The 21,021-nt window shown below is 41.5% G+C and overlaps 1 protein-coding gene and 1 long non-coding RNA gene across 5 annotated transcripts in view; one reads left to right on the forward strand and one right to left on the reverse strand.

Moving 5' to 3' along the window:
- The window catches only part of MAP3K15 (mitogen-activated protein kinase kinase kinase 15), a 201,748-nt gene that overhangs the window by 90,261 nt on the left and 90,466 nt on the right, over positions 1–21,021 (reverse strand). For all 3 annotated transcript variants that reach the window (XM_075594301.1, XM_075594300.1, XM_075594302.1), the window contains exons 3-6: positions 20,651–20,674; positions 10,285–10,478; positions 7,013–7,181; positions 530–636 (exon numbers count right to left, since the gene is read on the reverse strand). In XM_075594301.1, the coding sequence (XP_075450416.1) occupies positions 530–636; positions 7,013–7,181; positions 10,285–10,478; positions 20,651–20,674 (494 nt within the window). The remainder of the gene's footprint in view (positions 1–529; positions 637–7,012; positions 7,182–10,284; positions 10,479–20,650; positions 20,675–21,021) is intronic.
- On the forward strand, positions 12,969–18,867 carry LOC142491562 (uncharacterized). Of its 2 annotated transcripts, none has more exons than XR_012800427.1 (3): positions 12,969–13,048; positions 15,025–15,350; positions 18,311–18,867. It is a non-coding gene; the product is annotated as an uncharacterized LOC142491562 (long non-coding RNA). The 2 variants fall into 2 exon arrangements; XR_012800426.1 differs by lacking the exon at positions 12,969–13,048 and adding an exon at positions 13,658–14,092.

The raw sequence follows: 21,021 nt of genomic DNA on the forward strand, positions 1-21,021 counted from the left end.
GTCAGTCAGTGAGTGTGTGTCAGTCAGTGAGTGTGTGTCAGTCAGTGAGTGTGTGTCAGTCAGTGAGTGTGTGTCAGTCAGTGAGTGTGTGTCAGTGAGTGTGTGTCAGTGAGTGTAAGTGTGTCAGTCAGTGAGTGTGTGTCAGTGAGGGGAGGAGGCTGCTCACGGTGTGCTGTGATGGTCAGAGGCGCACGCGGTCACGGTGTGAGGAGGCTGTGAGTGTGCGTGTGTGTCTCTTCTCCCTGCCTGGCCCGCAAGCCAATGAGCTGTCCAGCAGAAATACACACACAAACATTATTTCAGTCTTATAGATATATATATATATATACACGCACACACACATATATATATATATATATATATACACACATGCAGACACAGAAACTGAGCGCTCCACAAACAGAGATACATACAGCAGTGAGCTGTGTTAACATATAAAATAGAAGGCAGATATAGTGCTACCAATCTGCACCATTGTCATTACAAATGATTGGTTCAATGATCTTCACTTACCAATATTTTTGCTTACCGATTCAGAGCAAATGCATAATGAAACTTGATATTATGTTGATCTGCTAAATCACAGGTTGGCAGCATTTCGAGCGTTTCCACCAGTCGAACCATGGCATCATAGTCCTAAAATAAAAGCACACGAGTGTTACCTCTAAATGATTCTTTATGTTGTTCATTTCAGTTTACCTGGAAGGATCCATGATGCTTTGCAAATGTGCTGCAGACACTGGCCAACCTGCCATGGTGTGAGGAAGTATAAGGTACCACTACTTTACTTTTACCTCTACACGCCTGCAGTTCCACCTCTTTTTAAATAATAATTCACTAGTTTTATAAATCTTGCTTCCTTTTTTTTCTGGCATAAATAGAATATACCAGAATTCAGCAAAAAGATGTTATCTTGCTCTCAAACAATCATGACACTCTAATGTTACTTTGACCACTGGTTGCAAATGTAATCTCAGTAGTTTAATACTAACGTAGCGGTGTTATTGCTCCCGCTGGTGCGTTGTAGTGCGATACCCACAATACGCCAGTGGGATCAGTCACCATTGTGTCTGCATTAGCCGTGCGTGTCAGAAAGGGGCAGGGATCACGTAAATAACGCCTGTTACAGTCGTTTGGTTTAGCCACCGGGCTCCAGATAAAAAGAACAACTTTAGGGGGTCCCCCCGCCCCCACCCCCTCCCTCACTTATGCCGCTCCATCCCCCCTCCCCCCATCCCTCTCCCACTCCCCTCTTTCTTCCTCTCTTCCTTATAACTATCCTCACTCCATTTAAAAAGGAGCGACAGGTGCACATCCACAGACAACCCCTCCCCCCCCCCCTCCGGATGGAGGGGCAGGCTAGATACTATTGGATCCTATCAGGTTGTGCGGAAGCTCTATTAGTGTCAACTTGTTCATAAAATGCCCAATGACTTCTGTACCAGCTTGCTGTAATATGATATGCTGTACCTTACCCAATAAAAAAATTAAATAAAAAAAAAGAACAACTTTATACCTTACCAGTGCTAGTTTATTAGTTATATCAACAGATTTAAGCTGAAATAGACCTTTATTCTTGGACCACATGGCTACCCCAAGTTGATTACCCGAATGAGCAGTAAATGCAATCCAATTTTAGTGAATAACATGCTAAATCAATACAACTGTCATCAAAGGCTGAAACACTGTACAAAGCAGTCATGCCTACAAAATACAATAGCTCTTATTACATGATCCTCCCAATTGTTATTTCCTTCAACGGTCTTCCTTTTTTATGTCAATATTTGAATTCAATATTTGATATAGCATCTAGTGGGAAACAAAAGCAGACTCAATATTTTCTCTACTCCACAAATTCATGAGGACATGCGAACACCATGGCAATACTGTCCAACTTTACGCTACAGTATGTACATCGCATGAAAGGATAACAAAATTGAAAAAAGTATGGCCCTTCGTTTCAAAAGCAATATCAGAATTTACTAACCGAAATACAAGATTAGTTACATTGACTTTGTACAGTAGCTGCTATTTCCTCTTAAAAGATCCATAAGACATTGGTCTCCCCTCCAGGGAGGCCAATTGTCTCTAGTATTGGATCTTTGGGAGATGGTCTGTCACGGTACGTGGACCACTATCTCCAACCCCTGGCGCTAGCTTTGCCGTCTAACATTCTAGACAGTGTCGATTTAATTAATCAATTGGAAAGTGTCTCTTGGAGACCAAACTTTGTCTGGTTGTCTATGGATGTCACATCATTATATACAATCATTAGGCATGACCTGGGGATGGCAGCTTCCAGCTACTTTTTGGATTTTTCTGATTTATCACCAGCACAGGGGAGTTTCATTTTGGACTCCATTTACTTCTTATTAACCCACAATTACTTTGTGTTTGATGGTGTTTACTATCTCCAAACACGTGGAACTGCCATGGGAACCAGCTTTGCCCCATCCTATGCAAATTTATTCATGGGATGCTGGGAGTCGTTCCACGTGTTTGGAGATAGGAACCCATTTAGGGATCACATTGTTTTTTATCGTCGATTCATCAACGACTTGATTTTCATCTGGGAGGGTGACACTAACACTATGTTATTATTTATAGATTCACTTAATAACAATGATTATGGTCTAAAATTCACATTTTCTTTTGATCACCATCACCTTAAATATTTGGATTATTTTATGTTGATCACTCCTTGAATATTCACACAGACATATTTCGAAAAGAAAATTCACGAAATACTTATTTGAGAGCCGATAGCTGCCACCCCAGGCCACTTGTAAAAGGAATACCAAAGGGGCAGTTCATGAGGATAAAAAGAAACTGTTCCAAAAATGCTGCCGTCCATAGACAATCAGATGACTTACACAATAGATTTCTAGCCAGGGGCTGTGATCCCCTTGACCTAAATAAAGCACGGGGAGAAGTTGAGGTTATGGAAAGGAGCCAATTGTTAAAAAGGAAATCAAAAAAGACATCCAAACAAGATAACCCATTGTTTATCACTCAGTTTAGCCGACAGGCACAAGAGGTGAGACTAATCTTGGAGAAACATTGGAGTATTTTACGCCTTGACCCAATTTTGGGACAAGATCTACCCCAGAAACCAAAACTGGTCTTTAGAAAGGCTAAAACAATATCTAATTCGCTTTCCCCTAGTCTGTTCTCACATGACTCAGACAAACAAAGTTCCTTCACTAACGGCTCATATAGATGCGGTTCTTGCAAGATTTGTGCTCTTTTATCTCCAACCAAAACTTTTGAGAGCACATATACTAAGGCTGCATTTAATATACGTAGCATTATTAATTGTAAAACCACGTTTGTGATCTACCTTCTCACCTGTGGGTGTGGGAAACAGTATGTGGGTCGGACCACGAGGAACCTTAAGACACGCATTATGGAGCATGTCAGGCTCATTAATAAAAGAGACCTCAATCATCCGGTACCACTACACTGTACCCACTGCCCTAAAGGGGGTGGCAGATTACTTAAAGTATGTGGGATTGAGTCTGTTTCTTGTCATGAAAGAGGTGGGAATTGTATCAAAAGGTTAGACCAAAGGGAGGCCTTTTGGATATTTACGTTAAAAACCCAGGTCCCGTTTGGACTTAATACAGACTGGGACCTTGGCCATTTTTTCTGATTTCATTATTATTTTTATTATTTATTTTTTATTTCTGTTTCATCTTGACCAGAACCAATATTCTTCTAATTAAATAAAATACTTTGATTGAGAATTGTTTAGGGTACAAACAATTCCAAATAGAAATTCCATTTGCTCTATAAATTTGCTTATTAATGTATGAATCTGTTTTTTTCTCTTTGGTTCCTAAGATAAATTAACTTTTTCTATTTTGTATCATATTTCCTTCATATAACATCAACGTATACTTCTAGTTGGTTTGAATTATAAGGACAAGTGTAATATCACAAAGAAATGTTTTAGAATCAAATTACATCTAAGCAACTAGAAGTTATTGTGTTTCATTTATCTTATGTATATCCTTGATCAATATATAGCTATTTTTTCCCCTTTATACAGTATACCCTGGGTCTCTGGTTTGCACATCGTTATACTCTGGACCATGTGCATTTGATGTAATGAATTAAGGTTCCTTTTTTTATTCTGCTCATGGTCATTAGGTTGTCAGTGTGCTTTATTGTGCTCAGGTGATATGAAGGAGAAAATGTATATTTTCTTTTATACATATTTCCTTTTTTCGTCATCTGTGTGTTATTATTGTGCATATGTGCTATTTTTAATGATTTGTTTTTTTATCGTTAATGTCTCTTTTTGGGAGTTATTATTTTTTCTAAAACATTAGATTAATGGCATTTTTTAATTCTTTTTCTTCTTTTTTCTGTATAAAATTAATTATTATTCTTTTTCTCTTTTTTTGATAAAGTCTTTTTGATTATGTTCTGTTTGCACTGGGTGAGGAAGCCTTGTTTCTGACATCACAGACGTTTTAATTAAATAAGATGTTAATGTTAGCCTTAATAAAGTTATACTTGTTCTTGTGTTCAGTAAGCCAATCGGAGGGTTTCAATTTGTATTGAATGGAGGGGTGTTTGTTTTCAATAAAGTTATTTGATATGACGCGATCCATTCATCCAATAAGGATCCGTCTAATAGGAGATGCCAACCGATTGGTTAGACTGTCTGTGACGTCACCTAATGGCGCGTTCGGCGCCAGGGTATAAATATTGGCTTTCTATAGCGTTATGTACACCTTGAGAAAGGGCATAGAGCCCGAAACGCGTTGGTGGACCTTTGCTGTGGCTTAGGGGGGACATTTAGTCCAATCTTTTTTATGCAATAAATTCTTGCTGCTGCAACCGTGAGCCTCCTCCTGGTCTTTTTGGCAGTGCACTGCCATTTTTCTACCTATTTCCTCTTAAAGAATCGTTTTTGTATTATCTTTACTGTTTATTGGCTCTCCCTTGAAGTAAGGGCAATTACATTTTAGGACTGCAATAAAAATCTGATTCTATCTGTATATTCTATACCAGGCATAGGGGGCTTTCTCCCACCTAGAAGTTGTCCAACCAAGTTTAGAAGAAACCTACAGAAATGAAGAGAAACACCCTTCCACATGGAAACACATTTTTGCACCTTTAACAATTTCATTCATTTACCTATTATTTTTTGTAGCTACATTTAATTAAATCTCGGGGACATTTCTCAAACCCTGCATCAGTCGCTATTGTCTTTGAATTAAAAACCCTCCACCGTATAGCATATAAAAATATTACTTGCGAGCACAATCACATGTCTTAGGCTGCGCTTAGCGGCAGCGCGTCAAAACAAATGCATTGCCACCGTCGTGTGCGCTTATAGTAAGCGCGGCACGGCGGCTTGGTTGCGATCGCTGGAAGTCATCTCAATTTGATTTTTCCAGCGACCATAGCCTGACATCGCCGTCACTCTAAGCGTAGCCTAAGGCTGCGGCCATGGTGAACGCTGGAGAGGGTGCAAGCGTTCACTCGGCTTCTCCCCGCCGCCTGCAGCAGGCGAGATCTGCGTCCTGCATGCAATGAGATGGAGAGGCGTGTCGGGGGGCGTGGCCGTGACATCACAGAGCTGGTTCGCCCTCATTGGGCGAACCACTCACGTGACCCGGCTGCCGCGCGCGAAAACAGATTTTTCTGTTTCCTCCTGCATTGCGAGTGTCGCGCCTCTGCTCTCGCGCGCGTTGGTGCTCTCTATAGATAACCTCATAGAGGCACATCTATGTGATCACGCAGCGCGCGCCCTCCTGCCTTCCTGCCCGCTGTCACGATCACTATGGCCGCAGCCTTAGCCTGCGCTTATAGTGACGGCGACGCAATGTCGCAACAAATGCATTGTCGCCGTCGTGTGTGCTTATAGTGCTACCAGAAATCTGGTGGTCACTGATATTTTATTTTTTCGGCTACTGTCTCCCCTTGCAGCCAATCGGGAGCTTCTCCGTGCCTCTGCCCTCCCCTTTTATGACATCATACAGCGACGTCGCCTAAACTTCCAAATACAACTCGTCGCGACAGCGACGGGTGACGTCATCGGTCGCGTTGCCGGCTGTAGAAGCGCAGCCTTAGACAGGTCTGCAACCTTGCTTTTCACCATTATTACCTAGCATATAGTGCTTCCACTGTGGCAAGGGATTCTGGGAAATGACATGCAAATGAGCACAGTGCCACCTTTTGTCTCAAATCCATTATTACAAACAGCGAGCATTCGCTTAAGGGTTCCATGTAATAATGTATTCGAGACAAAGGGTGGCACTGTGTGCTCATTTGCATGTCATTTACCAGAATCCCTTGCTGCAGTGGAAGCACTTTATACTAGGTGATAAAGTGGAGGGTTTTTAGTCACCTTTTCACCCACCATAACCTAAATAATGTGTAGTGAAGTCCAGCCCAAGTCTCAAATTGCAAAGCCAGTACAACCAACCTCACACTGATGAGACCCACAAGGTCAAAACAGTCTGTCTGTGAGTGGGTTCACTGGCTTTGCATCTCATCCCAAGCTATGTTTAAAAGCTGTGTTTAAAGCAGTAAGCATTGGCTTACGGGTTCCATGTAATAATGGATTTGAGACAAAAGGTGGCCATGTGTGCTCATTTGCATGTCATTTCCCAGAATCCCTTGCTGCAGTGGAAGCACTGTATACTTGCTGATAATGGTGAAAAGCAGTGCTGCAGACCTGTCTAAGACATGTGAATATGCTCACCAGTAATATTCTTATATGATTGATATATATATATCTCAATCAAATCACTTGGGGCTCTAAGTATTGTTCCTCTCTAGCTTGCTCACATTTCTTAACAAGTTTACATGCGAATATTAACAGAAGCCCCACAAATAATTAGTGGGCCGCACTTTAATATATTTGTTCAGACTCGTCCAGTACACAGGTTAACAGACTGTGCATATTATTAGATTGCGTTTCACAGACACAAGCGGAATATCAGCGCCCTTCTTCTCACTGGTAAAAAGCTGTCCCTGTCCTGAAGCTGTTTACCTGAATGTCTCTGTATGACAGAAGCAAGTTGATTACGATATCTGACGTGAGAACCTCAGTGTTGTCCATACGTAACTTAATGCGGGTCAGTTCTTTGGCCAGTTCATCGCCTTGGTACTTGTCTCGTGCTTTCCTGATGTCATTCAGCAGGGTTTCCTTGAAGTAGGCACTAACAAACAAAGCAAAGACAAGAGCAGCCATATTAACCCTCTTTGCGGCTGGTGGAATCGGCAGGCCCGTCTGGCAGTGCAGGCGTTTCATTGTAGTGCCGTCACAAATCATATTTTCACCATGATTTTACACCTTGCTGTACCAGTCCTTAACCAGAAACATCCTCTCTACAAATAAAATAAACAAACAGATATAGAGTCCCTAGTAGTGACGTGCGAACCAGTCGAGATTCGCTTAGAAAATGTAAAAGAACCGAGCAAAAAATTAAATTGTACCTCTGACACCAAAAAAATAGCTATTTCACCTTTTTTTAAAGTAGCAAAAAACCAGCCCAGCAAACCTAAAAATAAAGGGCCTTTTTTTTAACGTTTGAAAGTAATTAAAAATGCAGTGCTCATTGACTTTTTAGTGTTAAGCCAACTTGTGGCCTTGGTAAAGATTTCTATACAGTAATAAATGTATTTTTACTTCAATAGCCCTTTCCCTGCTCGCTGATTTTTAAAGTCTGTTTTTTCCCTACTGCAGCCATGCCTGGTCTGGCTACCAGTCTGCCCTCCCTGACATGCAAGTCCTGGTAGGTGCAGGCAGTGTCAGGCCCAATCTTGGGTTTGCCTCACACCAGCAGCTTCCTTGAGTGACAGGGGTGGAGGTGGCCAATCCTGGGCTCAGACCTTGTACCTTCCCCCTCTGTACTAGAGAAGCTGCAACTCTAAATTGTGTCGGTGTTGTCTCGCCCTCTGGTGTGGGACTATATGATCAGTCCCCATCAAGGGTCTGTGGCAAAGCAAAGGCAGCTGGAAAGGACTCAAGCCTCAAAGCTGACCCAGGGACCACCCAGAGGTCTGGGACCTGAAAGGAATCTGTATCCGGTATAGAATGATATACTGTATGCGTTGACGCTGAATAAAGATGTTCCTGTTCAACTACACTCCTGGCCTGAGTCTGCAGTCTATCAGGGGGAGTATGGGAATAGTTATTTCGCAGGGATTGCTCCCAGCACTCCTGGAGTCTGCTGCAGATGGAGGCGCTGACGTCCAGAGAAGAAACTATGCATTGACCTCAAAAGCCTGTCCTGTTTCCCCAACAACATCGGCGGAATCTCAGACCTCCTGTGAACCAACAGGTATTTAGCACCACTACACACCAGGTAGCGACATCATCTCCCAAAAGGTGGGGGGAAAGAGGGCTAGACTACTAAATTAGCATGAAACCAAAATGAACATGACTGCTAAGCCCCTCCCACTTTGTGGTATGACGACTTGAATGAGCTTTATCAGAGAAGATTAGGATAAGACAGTTTCTTTTATACTGTAAGTCTCTGAAGACTACACTGAAAACAGCATTGTGCTGCCTTCTTGGGTAAAGTATGTGACAATAAGCTGCAGTGGGTTGCCCTGTGAACACTATACTGAAGGCTTTTGGCCTATACACAAAAACACTAAAATAAAGCAGCTACAGTATTTAAAAAATAAATAAACAAAATAATTATATACGGCCAGTAATCTGCCTTAAAGGTCATCACATTCAGCAAATTTTGAAGATAGGCCTTTGGGGGGAGGGGGGAGAGATAGCAAAACCAGAGGTCCCTCAGAGCAAGACTTTAATGACATACCTCTGACTGTCCCTATTTCAAAAGGCACATTACATATGTTTTGGAGTCCTGAAAAAACAACTGTACCTACTGTATTAAGACAGATTTGTATTTTCTGCGTGGTAAGCTGTGTATCAGGGTTCTACAACCAGGTTTCCAAATGGGCCATATCAGAAAATAAGTAGGAAAAGAGTAGGAGCAGAAAAGCCACAAGAGTATTGTCATTTAATTTAGGATACATTTAATTACACTGGATCCCCAGTGGTAATAGTATCACTTTCATTACATTTTAAGAACTTGATAGGAGTGTTTTTATCCCGATTCTGACTTTTAATCACTTTTAACAATTCAATTCATCTGTACCTTGGAGCATGCGCTTCTTCTATAGTCTACATTCTAATTATCCTGTAAAGGTATTTTCCATTTGAAGCTGCTTTTGTATTCACTATAAAAGTCGGTATACTTACTTTGTATTGACTAACCATACACTATTTTTCAACATTAAGAGTGTTTGCACCATTTATGATATTACTTGTTTGATTGATTGTTTATTCAACATTAATATACTGTACTGTTACCTTTCCACATTTAGGTTAGTGACACTTAATAGTTAATTTTAGTCCAACAATAATTTACTATAATTGACATCAGGAGAGTACTGTAGTGCTGATTTATTATACATAAAAAATATATGTATTGTATACATGCATACATAGTCTGTGAGGATCCCTAGAGATCCAATATGCCGGCACAGCACAAGAGATAATCACATAAAGAGCACAAGAAATAATCACATAAAAGTGTTTATTGGATCAAAATGCACAATTATGCCCGATATTTCGGCCCCCAGGGGGACCAAAACGTCGGACATGTGTATACATTTTGGACCCAATAAAACACTTAGGTTACCCCTACCAAGCTGTCAGTGCTCTGGCAGGCTTGAAGCTCTCCCTCCAGGAAGAGTGGGGTTAACATACCTCCTATCCCACCAGGGGATAGGGGAAGAGCAAGAACCACTCTTGGTGCCCTTGGCTGGGAGTGTGTTCAGGGACATCCTGAAGGTGAAGATCCTTCAACTGCTGTGAATGTGGCTGTTGAAGAAGGAACCCAAATAAAGCATCCTGACCTTTTATAAAATACCTCCTGCTTGAGACTGAAGTATATTGGGAGGAGGGGGACGTGTTCTTTTGCAGAGACTTCACCCCATACAGCTGGGGGGCTGCACAAGATGGAGGCGCTGCACCTGTAAGTAGAATTTGGGCAAGACCCCAGAAGTCTGTCCTGTTATTTCCCTACAACATCATGCGGGAGACTCAGGGCCCCATGTTACCAGCAGGATGCACCACATTGACAGATGTAACCAGAGTAGTATTTCCCTTAGGATACCCTATGTGAGATTGGGTGGGGGAAACAGGGTTACATAAACAAAAACAAAAAGAGGATCTGCTTGGTACAGTATTACATAAATGTGTGATGTAGGTGTAGGTCTTGCAGGTGTAGAGCAATTTACCATGAAGTAACATGGATGTCTTTGAGCAGACTGATGAACCTGTCCATCAGAGGAAGGCACAGGGGTCCGAGGAGGTTGTCCCAGTTTGGTTGCATGTATTCTGAGGCTCTTCGTTGAGCATCGCTCTCGCAGCAGAAGTAGTCCCCACCCGGCGTCACAATGTAGGAAATGAAGTAATAGTTACCGCTGGAAGCCTGCAAAAGGAGATGGGCAAATAAAAATAGTACCGATGTAAAACAGAAAGGTCACGAGGACGAGAAAAATAAATGCGTTGAGATAAAAAAAAAAAAAGGAGGGAATACACAAAACACACACGTTGGTAAACACAAGACACCAATTTAGACAATGAAAGATGGAAGACAGGGCACAGTGATATTTCAAATCTGTGTGCCCTGACTTCCATCTTCCACCTGGGATTGGATGCAGCCTTTCGTTCATTGATGGGAGCACCGGCAACTGTATCTATTTTGTTTATTAGTTGCTTTATTTGGGATGCAGCCCTTACCCATTTTTACCAATTTAGACTAGAAATTATATTTTAACGGTTTAGTAGATTACGTAAAATAGAGGCCCCTCTAAGAATGAGCGTGAACAAATGCAGATGATGTACTTAAGGGTGTTACATCTTAATGATTGATGGGGGGCGGGGGGATCCCTCTTTTTGAATCTGAAAACTATTGCCATTTTAAAATCACTTATCAATGTTTGTTAATGTTTTCTCTTAGGCTGCAAGTTGCTGGCGCTCTGGAATATTGCCACCACGGACTAAGATAAACCTTCAATTCTCCCTCCTTGTGAGCATTCAGTTAGATTAACATGCAGGAACTATATGAATGGTCTAAAATGCAGCTTGGCAACGCAGCAATAAGGAAACCATCTTCAATGTGACCACCCACAGAACATGTGTATTTAATCAATTTTACAGCATCCCCAGCAGTTTAGAGACTCAAATACAATGTTAATGCATATTTGAAATGTATACTTTATAAACCTCTCTCTTATCCGCAGGAGCGAAGAAATGCCATATTCGTGGCCAATTCAAATGTCGGCGACAGATTCGCCCATTTCTACTTGTCTGTTATTGTGGAGAAAGAAGCAACTTTAACAATCAGACCCAAAAGACGACATGTAAAGGAACATTACTTACTTTATTTTAATATTCATGTCATAATTAAAATAATGTTATACGCCTACGGTGTCCGACTCAGAGAGGTTTTCCACTTTTCTACTGTGTACAGTACTTGTGAGAGAAAAAACTAGCACAGGCTGGAGAACCTCATGTAAAGTACCAATAAAAGAAAATCAGAACATGAAAAAAGGCAGTGTGTGTGTGTGTGTGTGTCTTTTGCTTGGAATATCCATTCATATGGAGCCCATTTAAGCAGATGCATCGCCGTTCACACAGGTTTTAAGCACAGCATCGGACTAGCAAAGCAAGTACAAACCACTCACAGACATGTTTCAACCTTGATGGGTATCATCAGTGTGAGGTTGGTTTATACTTGCTTTGAAATATATAATAATGTTAAATTACAACTATGATATAAAAGGAATGGGGACAAAAAAAACCCTAAAAAAAGATGCATTACTGTGCAGAACCAGTAGACACAAATAATTAGTAACTGGTTAACCACAGGGTGAGTATCTAAGACACCAGGTGCCTGGTGGGTCCTAGTAACGGCCACACAGCAGATCTCTATGGCTGAAGTTGATTGCTGGTAGCAAATATTTTCTAACCAGCGACAGCAGAGGGATTTATTAGTCATCCGCTACCCTGGCAGCAACTGCGATTGTGCAGCCAGGGATTGCTCCCGCTTCACCCATAGGGACATTGGCTGCCCAGCCTACTTACCATCGATAAGACTAATATCAATATTTCCTGAGCAGTACGAGTGCATGTATTGGGGCCTCCCTGTCTTCTACCCTCCTTAGGAGAGCATTGGTCGACAGGACCTCTTCTTCCTACTCTATTACAATCCCCTTCGCAGGGGTCTCAAACTCAGCCCTTAAGAGCCGCACACAGGCCAGCTTTTATGGATATGCCTGTTTCAGCACAGGTAGCTCAATCGGTGCCTCAGTGCTTGAGCCACCTTTGCTGAAAGAGGGATATCCATAAAAGCTGGCCTGTGTGCGGCTCTTGAGGACAGAGTTTGGAGACCCCTGCGTGACCTATGCCTCATCATTACTGTTCTATCTCTGTTTTTTTCTGCACCGATAGTAAGCTTATCTGAGCTATATTGCAGTTGTAAAAAGCTTTGAGTACCATTGGGACAAAGGCTTTTTTTTTTTTTATAAAGTTATTATTATCCGATATGCCACAATGCCCAGTGGAGGGTCATCATTTCTACCGACACGCACACCTCGACTAGAAGGAAGCCATTTATGCAACAGATTTTAAGAAATAGCGATACATAAATTCAAGACGATCTGTGGAGTAAAAGGTCATCAAAGCCTGTGGCTTAAAGCGTAATTCAAATATGCCCTTTTCATTCATTCTATCAGTAAAATAAAGAATAGAGGTAGCAGATGAAGCCCCGAGCACAAGGGTCACGAGAACAAGAAAAACAATGCACATTTCTCTGGTTGCCTGCTTTAGTCTATTTAGGCAATGACAACATGTTATGTAACTATTAAACAGTCCAGCTATAAAAAGGGGTCTCATAGGAAGTAGAGAGGATTGAACTCACAAACATTTCACTAATGATAGGCAACCTTGATTTCAACATCCAATGGTACAGTGGTTTCATCCAACCCTTAAACAAAGGTTCTTTTTATTCTTGAATGAACAGTGATTATTTAAATAACTTTGAGTAAGAACAAATCTTTGATTAAACTATTATAAGCAAGTATTATGCGTAGAATACCACTTCACAACTTTCAGAAAGTGTGTAGTTATTGTTTATTCGTATATATTTGTGGCAATGTTGTTTCTCTTAATATTTTGCATTTGTACATACTGCAGAAGTAGATAATTTACCTGATTTACCGGCAGGCGGCAGCAGCATGCTTGAAACCTGTACACCCAGCCCCTGCAGGGCCATCTTAACAACATTCCGGGCCCCCGGGCAGAGCAGTACGTGGGACCCTGCCTACACTGTCGCTCCCAGCCTCCCACGTGCTCACTAGCAGCAGCAGGCACCGGAAGTGCTGCACTGCTAGGCTGCGAGCGGTTGTGATGCGAGCCAGGGTGCCGGGCGGGCAGAGGGCGAGTAAGCTGGGATGGGGAGCCGGGCGGTGGGAGAGTAAGTGAAGCCGGGGTGCTGGGCAAGGGGAGAGCAAGCCGGGGTGCCGGGCGGGGGGAGAGCGAGTGGAGTTGGTGTGCCGGGTAGGGGGAGAGCATTGGTGGGCAAGCATGGGCCGGACGCGTGGGGTCCCTTATGCTGTGGGGCCCCTGGGCAACTGCCCAGCGTGCCCATACGTTAAGACAGCCCTGAGCCCCTGGCTTACAATTTAACAAACACTGGATGTTAGCATTACACAACCATTTCATATCTTTCATATCCCAGTACTGTGTTCTTGCTCTACCCCTTTTATTTCCAGAGCCTGGTGCAAATTGCTTTACTGAAATCATACTGTATGCCTCTGTGATCTCTTATATATGTATGTGTTTGTGTAATTTTGTGCATGTAACCCCTGTATCTGTCATGAGGCTCATTGCCAGCACTGTCACTGGTTTCCCAACCATCGCGGATGCACTCCTGTATATGCAGCAGCATGCAGCTCCTCTCCTCCGGCTGACAGATCAGCGCGAGGGGGGAGGGGGGGAGGGAGAGCCGGTGGCAGCCCAATCCCAGAAGAATCAAGAGAGGTAGGTGTGTGTGAGTGTGTGAGTTTCCAAAGTTACAGCCACTTTGCCTTTTAACTTCTCGTTAACTCCAGCTATTAATTTTCTAGCAGTGATCGAGTCTCGCCCCTTCCATGCTTGTGTTTCTTTGGATGTGCAGCTATGATCTGTTTGCTGCTAGCTGTAGGGGACTCCCATCATTTTGCAGTTCTCTTTGACATACATTTGTGTTAATGGAATTGGCAGATAATAAAATGTGGAATAAAGAATACTTTTCCCAGAATACACATTCAGCCATTCTTAAATGGCAGTACACTTAAAAAAAAATGTTTTTATTATTATTATAAATCTTAGAGTACACTTTACTATCATTAAAAATAATTTTCCCCCTTCTAGAGATCCGGGCGCTCGTAATGAGGAGGGCGATTTAAATGCCGACTATTTTAATGTGGACCGCAACTAATTTAAGTAATTAAATGAAAGCTGTAATTAATTTGTACTATACTTCACCAGGTCTGTGATTGAGCTTACTTGTTTATTTCTAAGTGCCAAGCTACAACAAGTTTCAGTGAGGCTAAAGTTTTATTGATAGCTTAAAGTAAGTTTCTCTAATAGATATTTCTTTTTTGACATGATTGCGTTCATAGTTAAATTTTAATGGGGGGGGGGGGGAGGGTGTGTCCGTTAGCAATAAAGCTTTGAGGGAAAAAAAAATGAAAAAATAATAATTTTGGAGAGGTTCTAAATCGGGAGCCACACTCAGCCTGCGTTATAATCGGATCCGCGTGAGCTGAGAAGGTCCCGCTGGGGACCGAAACGTCAAGCATGTGTGTGCATTTTGGACCCAATAAACCATTTTTTGTGATTATCACTTATGCTGTGCCGGTATATTGGATCTTCAGGGATCCTTACAGACTAACTATTTACCCTTTACTGTACCCCCTATCCTGAGGAAGTCACTCACGTGACGAAACGCGTCAGGACGTTGGCTGACGTCATCACGTTACAGAGTCAGCGCGAGGAAGTCTGAATTCTCTCTGTATGAGTGGAAGATAACGCAGATGCTGGATTTGAGAAACTGTGGCCTGTTATTGGATCAAAGGTGTTGCCTGCCCACATATGGTTCCCATCTTGGAAAGTTAATTCACCAGGAGGCATGCCAAAACGGACCAACGACCCGCTCTCCATGCGCCCAGCTGTACCAGCTCCAGACCCCGGCTCCAATCTGGTGACGTCATCCACAGAGATTATCTCTTAAATGCTTGCTTTCTTTTTACTTCTTGTGAGTGCAGGTCCAAAAGACCCTGTTTTCTCTCCTTTTACTATTAAATATATATTCGTTTTTAACAGAGTTATGCTATGGAGCTTGCACTTCTTTTTGCCTTTTGTTTTACAGAATTTTTCTGGTTTGCTAACCACTAAAGAAGCTGCAGCAGTCTCCATAAGTATCACTTAGCTGGTACTGGATTTCTTTAAATTCACTGGACACTACTTTTTGGAAACTGGTTTGGACTTTATGTGATATGTATTTATCTCTATGTTTAGGCCACTGGTTATTTACAGATTACACGCCACATTTTTATCACCATCCCACACTCACATTTTCACATAGACATAGTTTTAGTTAATTTATTATCACCAATTTAACACGCAATACACCCATTAGTGTTACTTAATTGTTTATGTTTGAGATTATATATTAATATATATACATATACATACACATACACATATATATATATACACATATATATATATATATATATATATATATATATATATATATATATATATTATATATATATATATACACACACACACACACACACACACACACACACACACACACACACACACACACACTATAATGGCCGTTAGTGATGACATGCAAATCATATGTAAATGAGGCATTACACTAGCATTATATATCCACAAAACTGCGTTAAGATTAACCTGGGAGGTTTAAAGTCATGTCATATCTAAACTTGGCGTTACGCACAGCCGTTCATGGAAATACTGTATAGGGCCTGGATGGGAGTAACACAACAGTTAAAGCTGCAGTTCAGTCTTTTTTTTTCTTTTTTTTACTTCAATAGTTTCATGTGGGCAATCTCTAATTACCTAAAGAACTGCATAGCTGCCGGTCAATTCGTTCTCCGTCTATTGATCGGCAAAGTTTGGCGACATCTTTAAATATGGGGAATGTAAATCGTTGCTATAGGAACAAGCATACTTGTTAAAATAGAATACAAGAAAATTGGTCTTTCAAAGTTGTTGTTTTTTTTAAACAGAAAATGCTAAATGTATTTTTTCTTACTACAGAACTGATTTAATTTAAAAAAACACACATACAGGATATTGCCTGAACTGCAGCTTTAAGTAAGATTTATCTAACGTAGCATAATTTCCCAGCATTATTTCCCTCGCCTCTCCTTTTCAACTCGAGTTAAACCCCTATTCCAGGGTCTGGATCGGAGTCATGCTAGAACATACTTGATGTCACATTATTTGAAGACAACGTCACATTATGCAACACTAACATGACATCAAGTCTATGCTAATGAGAGGAAGGACAGGCATTGTATAATTAAGTTTGAGGGAACATAACGTCCGTTCTTGTTTTAGGTAACGTCACGTAATAAAGCCTCTATTTAACTGAGCTTTGTGGATCTAGGCCGTAATCCTCTATTCCCCCCGCCTCTCACCCCCCCTCTCCCTTCCTCCCCCCTCCTCCCCCCCACCACCACTCTCCCTGTAGCACAGAAATAGCAGCAGCAGGGTGGGACAAGTGACAATGCAGAAGAGGAAAAGCCTCAAGAAGGGGACTTGCTTTGACCACTATTCTTGTCGTATTATGTTGTTACAGAGCCATGGCAAAGTGAAATGTAGGTAAAATCACAAGCCACAGCCTCCCCTGATGCCACCCTGGTTTTAAAAAATACTTACACCTGATTTTTGTTGTTGTTTTCTGGGGGTGGGGGGTTAAGTTTATTTATAATCAGTTTGTGTACTTTTTTTTTTTTTTATAGGACTTCAATCCCTTATAACCAATCCCTCCCCCATCTCCCTGTTCTATCCTTTCTCCCCATCCTCTCTCTATTAACCCCACGTGCACAACACCATACTGACAGGTAATCCAGCCCCATGGTCATGTGATTGCTAGTGTAATAATCAAACAGCCCCAATCTACCCTATGATGTCAGAATAGTAGGGGAAGTCCTCCTGTGCCATTCTGATTGCAGCCTCAGTTCCCAGCGATCTCCCTTAAACATGAGCAGAATAAGCATGACGTTCATGGAATACCATAGAGCCACCAGCGCTGACCCTTCTGACATTTCCTCAACATCATACAGCACTTAATGCAGCAACTTCCCCTACCGAAGCTTCTCCCCCCCCCCACCCCACACCTACTTTTTCATAATGGAAACCAGGGGTTCCCCAGGGATAAACCTCGCTATTTTCAGGAAGACATAGAAACTTATTATTGGCCCGCATGATGCAGGAAATTTAAAGCGCCATTTTGTTTCCCCATGCAGGGGACTGAAATGCCAGTACTTTACCAGTAAATATCTCAGGAACAAGGGCACCCTTGGATCTGAAAATAGTGGAGTTCAGCTCTGGGGACCCTCTGCTTCCCATCCTGGCAATATAAATAAAGGGGGATTTTAAACAATCAGCTTTCGAGATGACGGCTCATGGGGTTAAAAATATCACTCACTACTTCACGCTCTGGGACTGCGCATTTAAGTTTGGACGGGTGAGGAAAAGGAAACAGAGAAATATACTATTTTTATAGAGCACTGCATGTTTATTTTCATTGTGTGAACCATTAACTGATGCTTTAAATTCAGATACATGCTTGGGTGCTTCCATAATCTTGTTCATCTTGGGAAGAGAACTCCCTGTGGTTCTGTACATCATAGCTCATATTAAGATTTCTCTATGGGCCAATAAATTAGGAGTAGAAATGTAATTACTTAGTCTGGGGGAGGCAAATGGCCTCAGCAACTGCCTCCCTAACACCCCTCCATGCATACATTCTTCAAATGATAACCTACAGATCATACACTTAGGCCTAATGACATGATTTGTGACTTCCCTTCTTGATGCAATCATATGTCCCAGTAAATGTGTTCTTGTTCTTATCCTTGGTTACTGCTCATTATTGTATGTAACCTTTTTGTTCCCACTCAATGACACGAACCAATATGGTATTAAGTATGATTCATTTTTTCCTTACAGGAGGCAGATAGTCATGGATGTTGGATCGGATAAAAAGAATTAGAAATGTAAACGATATTCTCCTGTAAATTTCTTATCAAGAAAGTAAATTAACATGAGTATAACTCAAAGTTAAATATGTATGTCACGTTAATGCCTTTAACCGATTCAGTTGTGTAAAAATGGGGGAGCTTGAATTAAAGCTAGAAGGGAGCACTATAGGAGCAGTATGATGGCATACTGTAGGCCTTACTGAAACATGGTGGGATGAAACTCATGACTGGGCAGTTCATTTAGAGGGTGATTCACTTATTCAGTGGGATTTAGTAAATAGAAGAGGTGGTGTACTAAAGCAGAGGTGTGCAAACTGTTTCCTCTGCGCCCCCATACATGCTTTCCCCCTCTGCTCGTGTCCCCCACCCCCTTACCTTGTCTCTGGTGTCAAATGACGCCAAGGGGTCATGTGACGTTGCGCTGTCACATGACCCCGCGGCATCGTTTGACACCGCGGCGTCCAAAGCTGTCGGAGAGCTGATGGAGTAAATGCTTGTTTCTGGACCACTCTCTCTGTCAGCTGTGCCCGATATCTCTCCTTACCGGTATGATTCTCCACCAATAACGTGCAACAACCTGACCTCCTGTCGAAGCACGCAGTGCGACACATGTAGAGGTTACATGGGGTTGTTGAACGCTGTTGGTGTATGATCATACCGGCAAGGAGAGACTTCGGGCACAGCCCGGACCCAGCATTTACTCAAGCAGAAACCACTCTGGGTTTCACCAGGAGACTATGGTTTTGGCCATGTATCTCCATGGTATCTCCATGGTATCTCCAGGTTTACCAAGCTGGAGCCCCCCAGAATGTGCCCGGGCAGTAGTTTCGCCATTGTCTTAGTTGCTGTATTGTTACCATAACAGAATAGGCTAAAGGCGTTAACGTGACCATGACACTAGGCTAGGTTGGTAATACTGGGTATATAATCACAGTTGTTTCAAATATATCTGCTGCAGATTGCTGGCCAGAGGTGGTTATCCCACACATTAGATGCAGATTTGAATATGTTATATTATAGTATAATAAAGTAATTGGCTCATCCTGTTGACACTTCCCTAATTGCAAAGAACATTGACAAATGGACACAGGTGCAACATGAAAAAGCTCCTCTTAGCTCCAGTTCTGATCCAAAGTTGCCTTGATAAATAGAACCCAATTTCTTTTAATCTATCTACAAATGCCTGTCTAGATATCACGTATGGCTTTTTATTTTAAAGTGTACATACTAGATTTCCAGCTCTATCCAAGTAAAAAAAAAAAAATCCAAAGCATTGTGGGGAATATAACCCAGTGTGAGAAACTTCATGTCTGTAAATCATTCCATATTTGTACCATGACTGCTGAATGTTAGAACTGCCCCCTAGAGAAATACCAATGATTCATATTTAAAGATTAAATGTTCTTGTGCATATTTTTATTACACGGCATATAAAGAAATTGGAACACAGATTGCTCTACAAATGCATAACTGTAATACTGCCCAAAGTATACCAATTGAGTTTAAGGTACAGCCACAGTTATCACCAGGACATATTATTGGCAGTGGTTGATTTAATGTGTTATGTATTGGTGATTGTTGGCTTTATTTAAAGGCAATTATCAGACCACTATATCATTTTTAAAAGTTATCTTGGAAATGCTTGTAAACAAAGTAAATATAATTTGTTACTTTGACATGAACAGGACTAGAACGACACCTTTAACATAATAACGGAGGTTTAGTAATACATTTGACTAAAGCAACAGGTAAAGCCTCAGTACAAGCATAGGAAATAAAACATACATACAGATGTAGCCAGGTTAATCTTACCTACTGATAACGCTGAATATTTTGTTATAACGCAGAATTTCCGAGTTACCATGGGATGCAAATGGCACCGACAAAATCTCTTTACCATATGATCCGAACGTTTTCTACATTAACATGTATAACTTCCAAGCTTTCTGCAGATGTCAGATAAACTATTCAGTTCTTTTCTCACCATAACATATACAAGTAATGTTGTAACAACCAAAAGAAGGGCAGGGGCTAAATAAAATAGTATTTACAATGAATAGCAGATACAAACTCACAGGGTTGTGCAAGGAGTGAAGTAGATACTTGTCTATTTTTTTTTAAGCATTTGTTAGTATTTCTACTTGTATGTTTCTTTTTCACTCAAGGCCTCTTTCGTTAGGTTCGGTTTAGAACTCCTTTGGTAAAGAAGAGTCCGAAACGCACGTGTTGGTTAAGAGGGGGTGGTTGGAAGTAACAAGTTACATTTTACGGTAATCTATTACTGAAGAGCAGAGGGTTTAACACTTACTGTGTTCTTCTGAGACGCCATGTCCTAAAATAAAACAGAAGAGAGAAATTATTGGAAATAATTTGGACAATTTTAGTTAACATACTTGTCCCATTTAAACAAAAGCTATAGAGACAGAGCTGTAATGCAGCAATCCTGCTTTCCTTTTCTTTTTATGCATTATAGGTTTGAAGCAGGATGTCTTCGGAGCTGAACCGCATTTATTTCAGCTCTGGGGACTCCCTACTTCCTGAGATACTGTACTTACCTATGTAGGGGTTTGCTGGTAGTAGCATCGGCTGGGCTCTGTGGGGCTAACAAAATGGTGGATTTAAAGCTGCCGATCATGCGGGCAAATAGAAAGCCGTTACGTCATCACTGCAGCTTCCTAT

The sequence above is a fragment of the Ascaphus truei genome, chromosome 3, assembly GCF_040206685.1.
Source record: "Ascaphus truei isolate aAscTru1 chromosome 3, aAscTru1.hap1, whole genome shotgun sequence".
Lineage (NCBI taxonomy): Eukaryota > Metazoa > Chordata > Amphibia > Anura > Ascaphidae > Ascaphus > Ascaphus truei.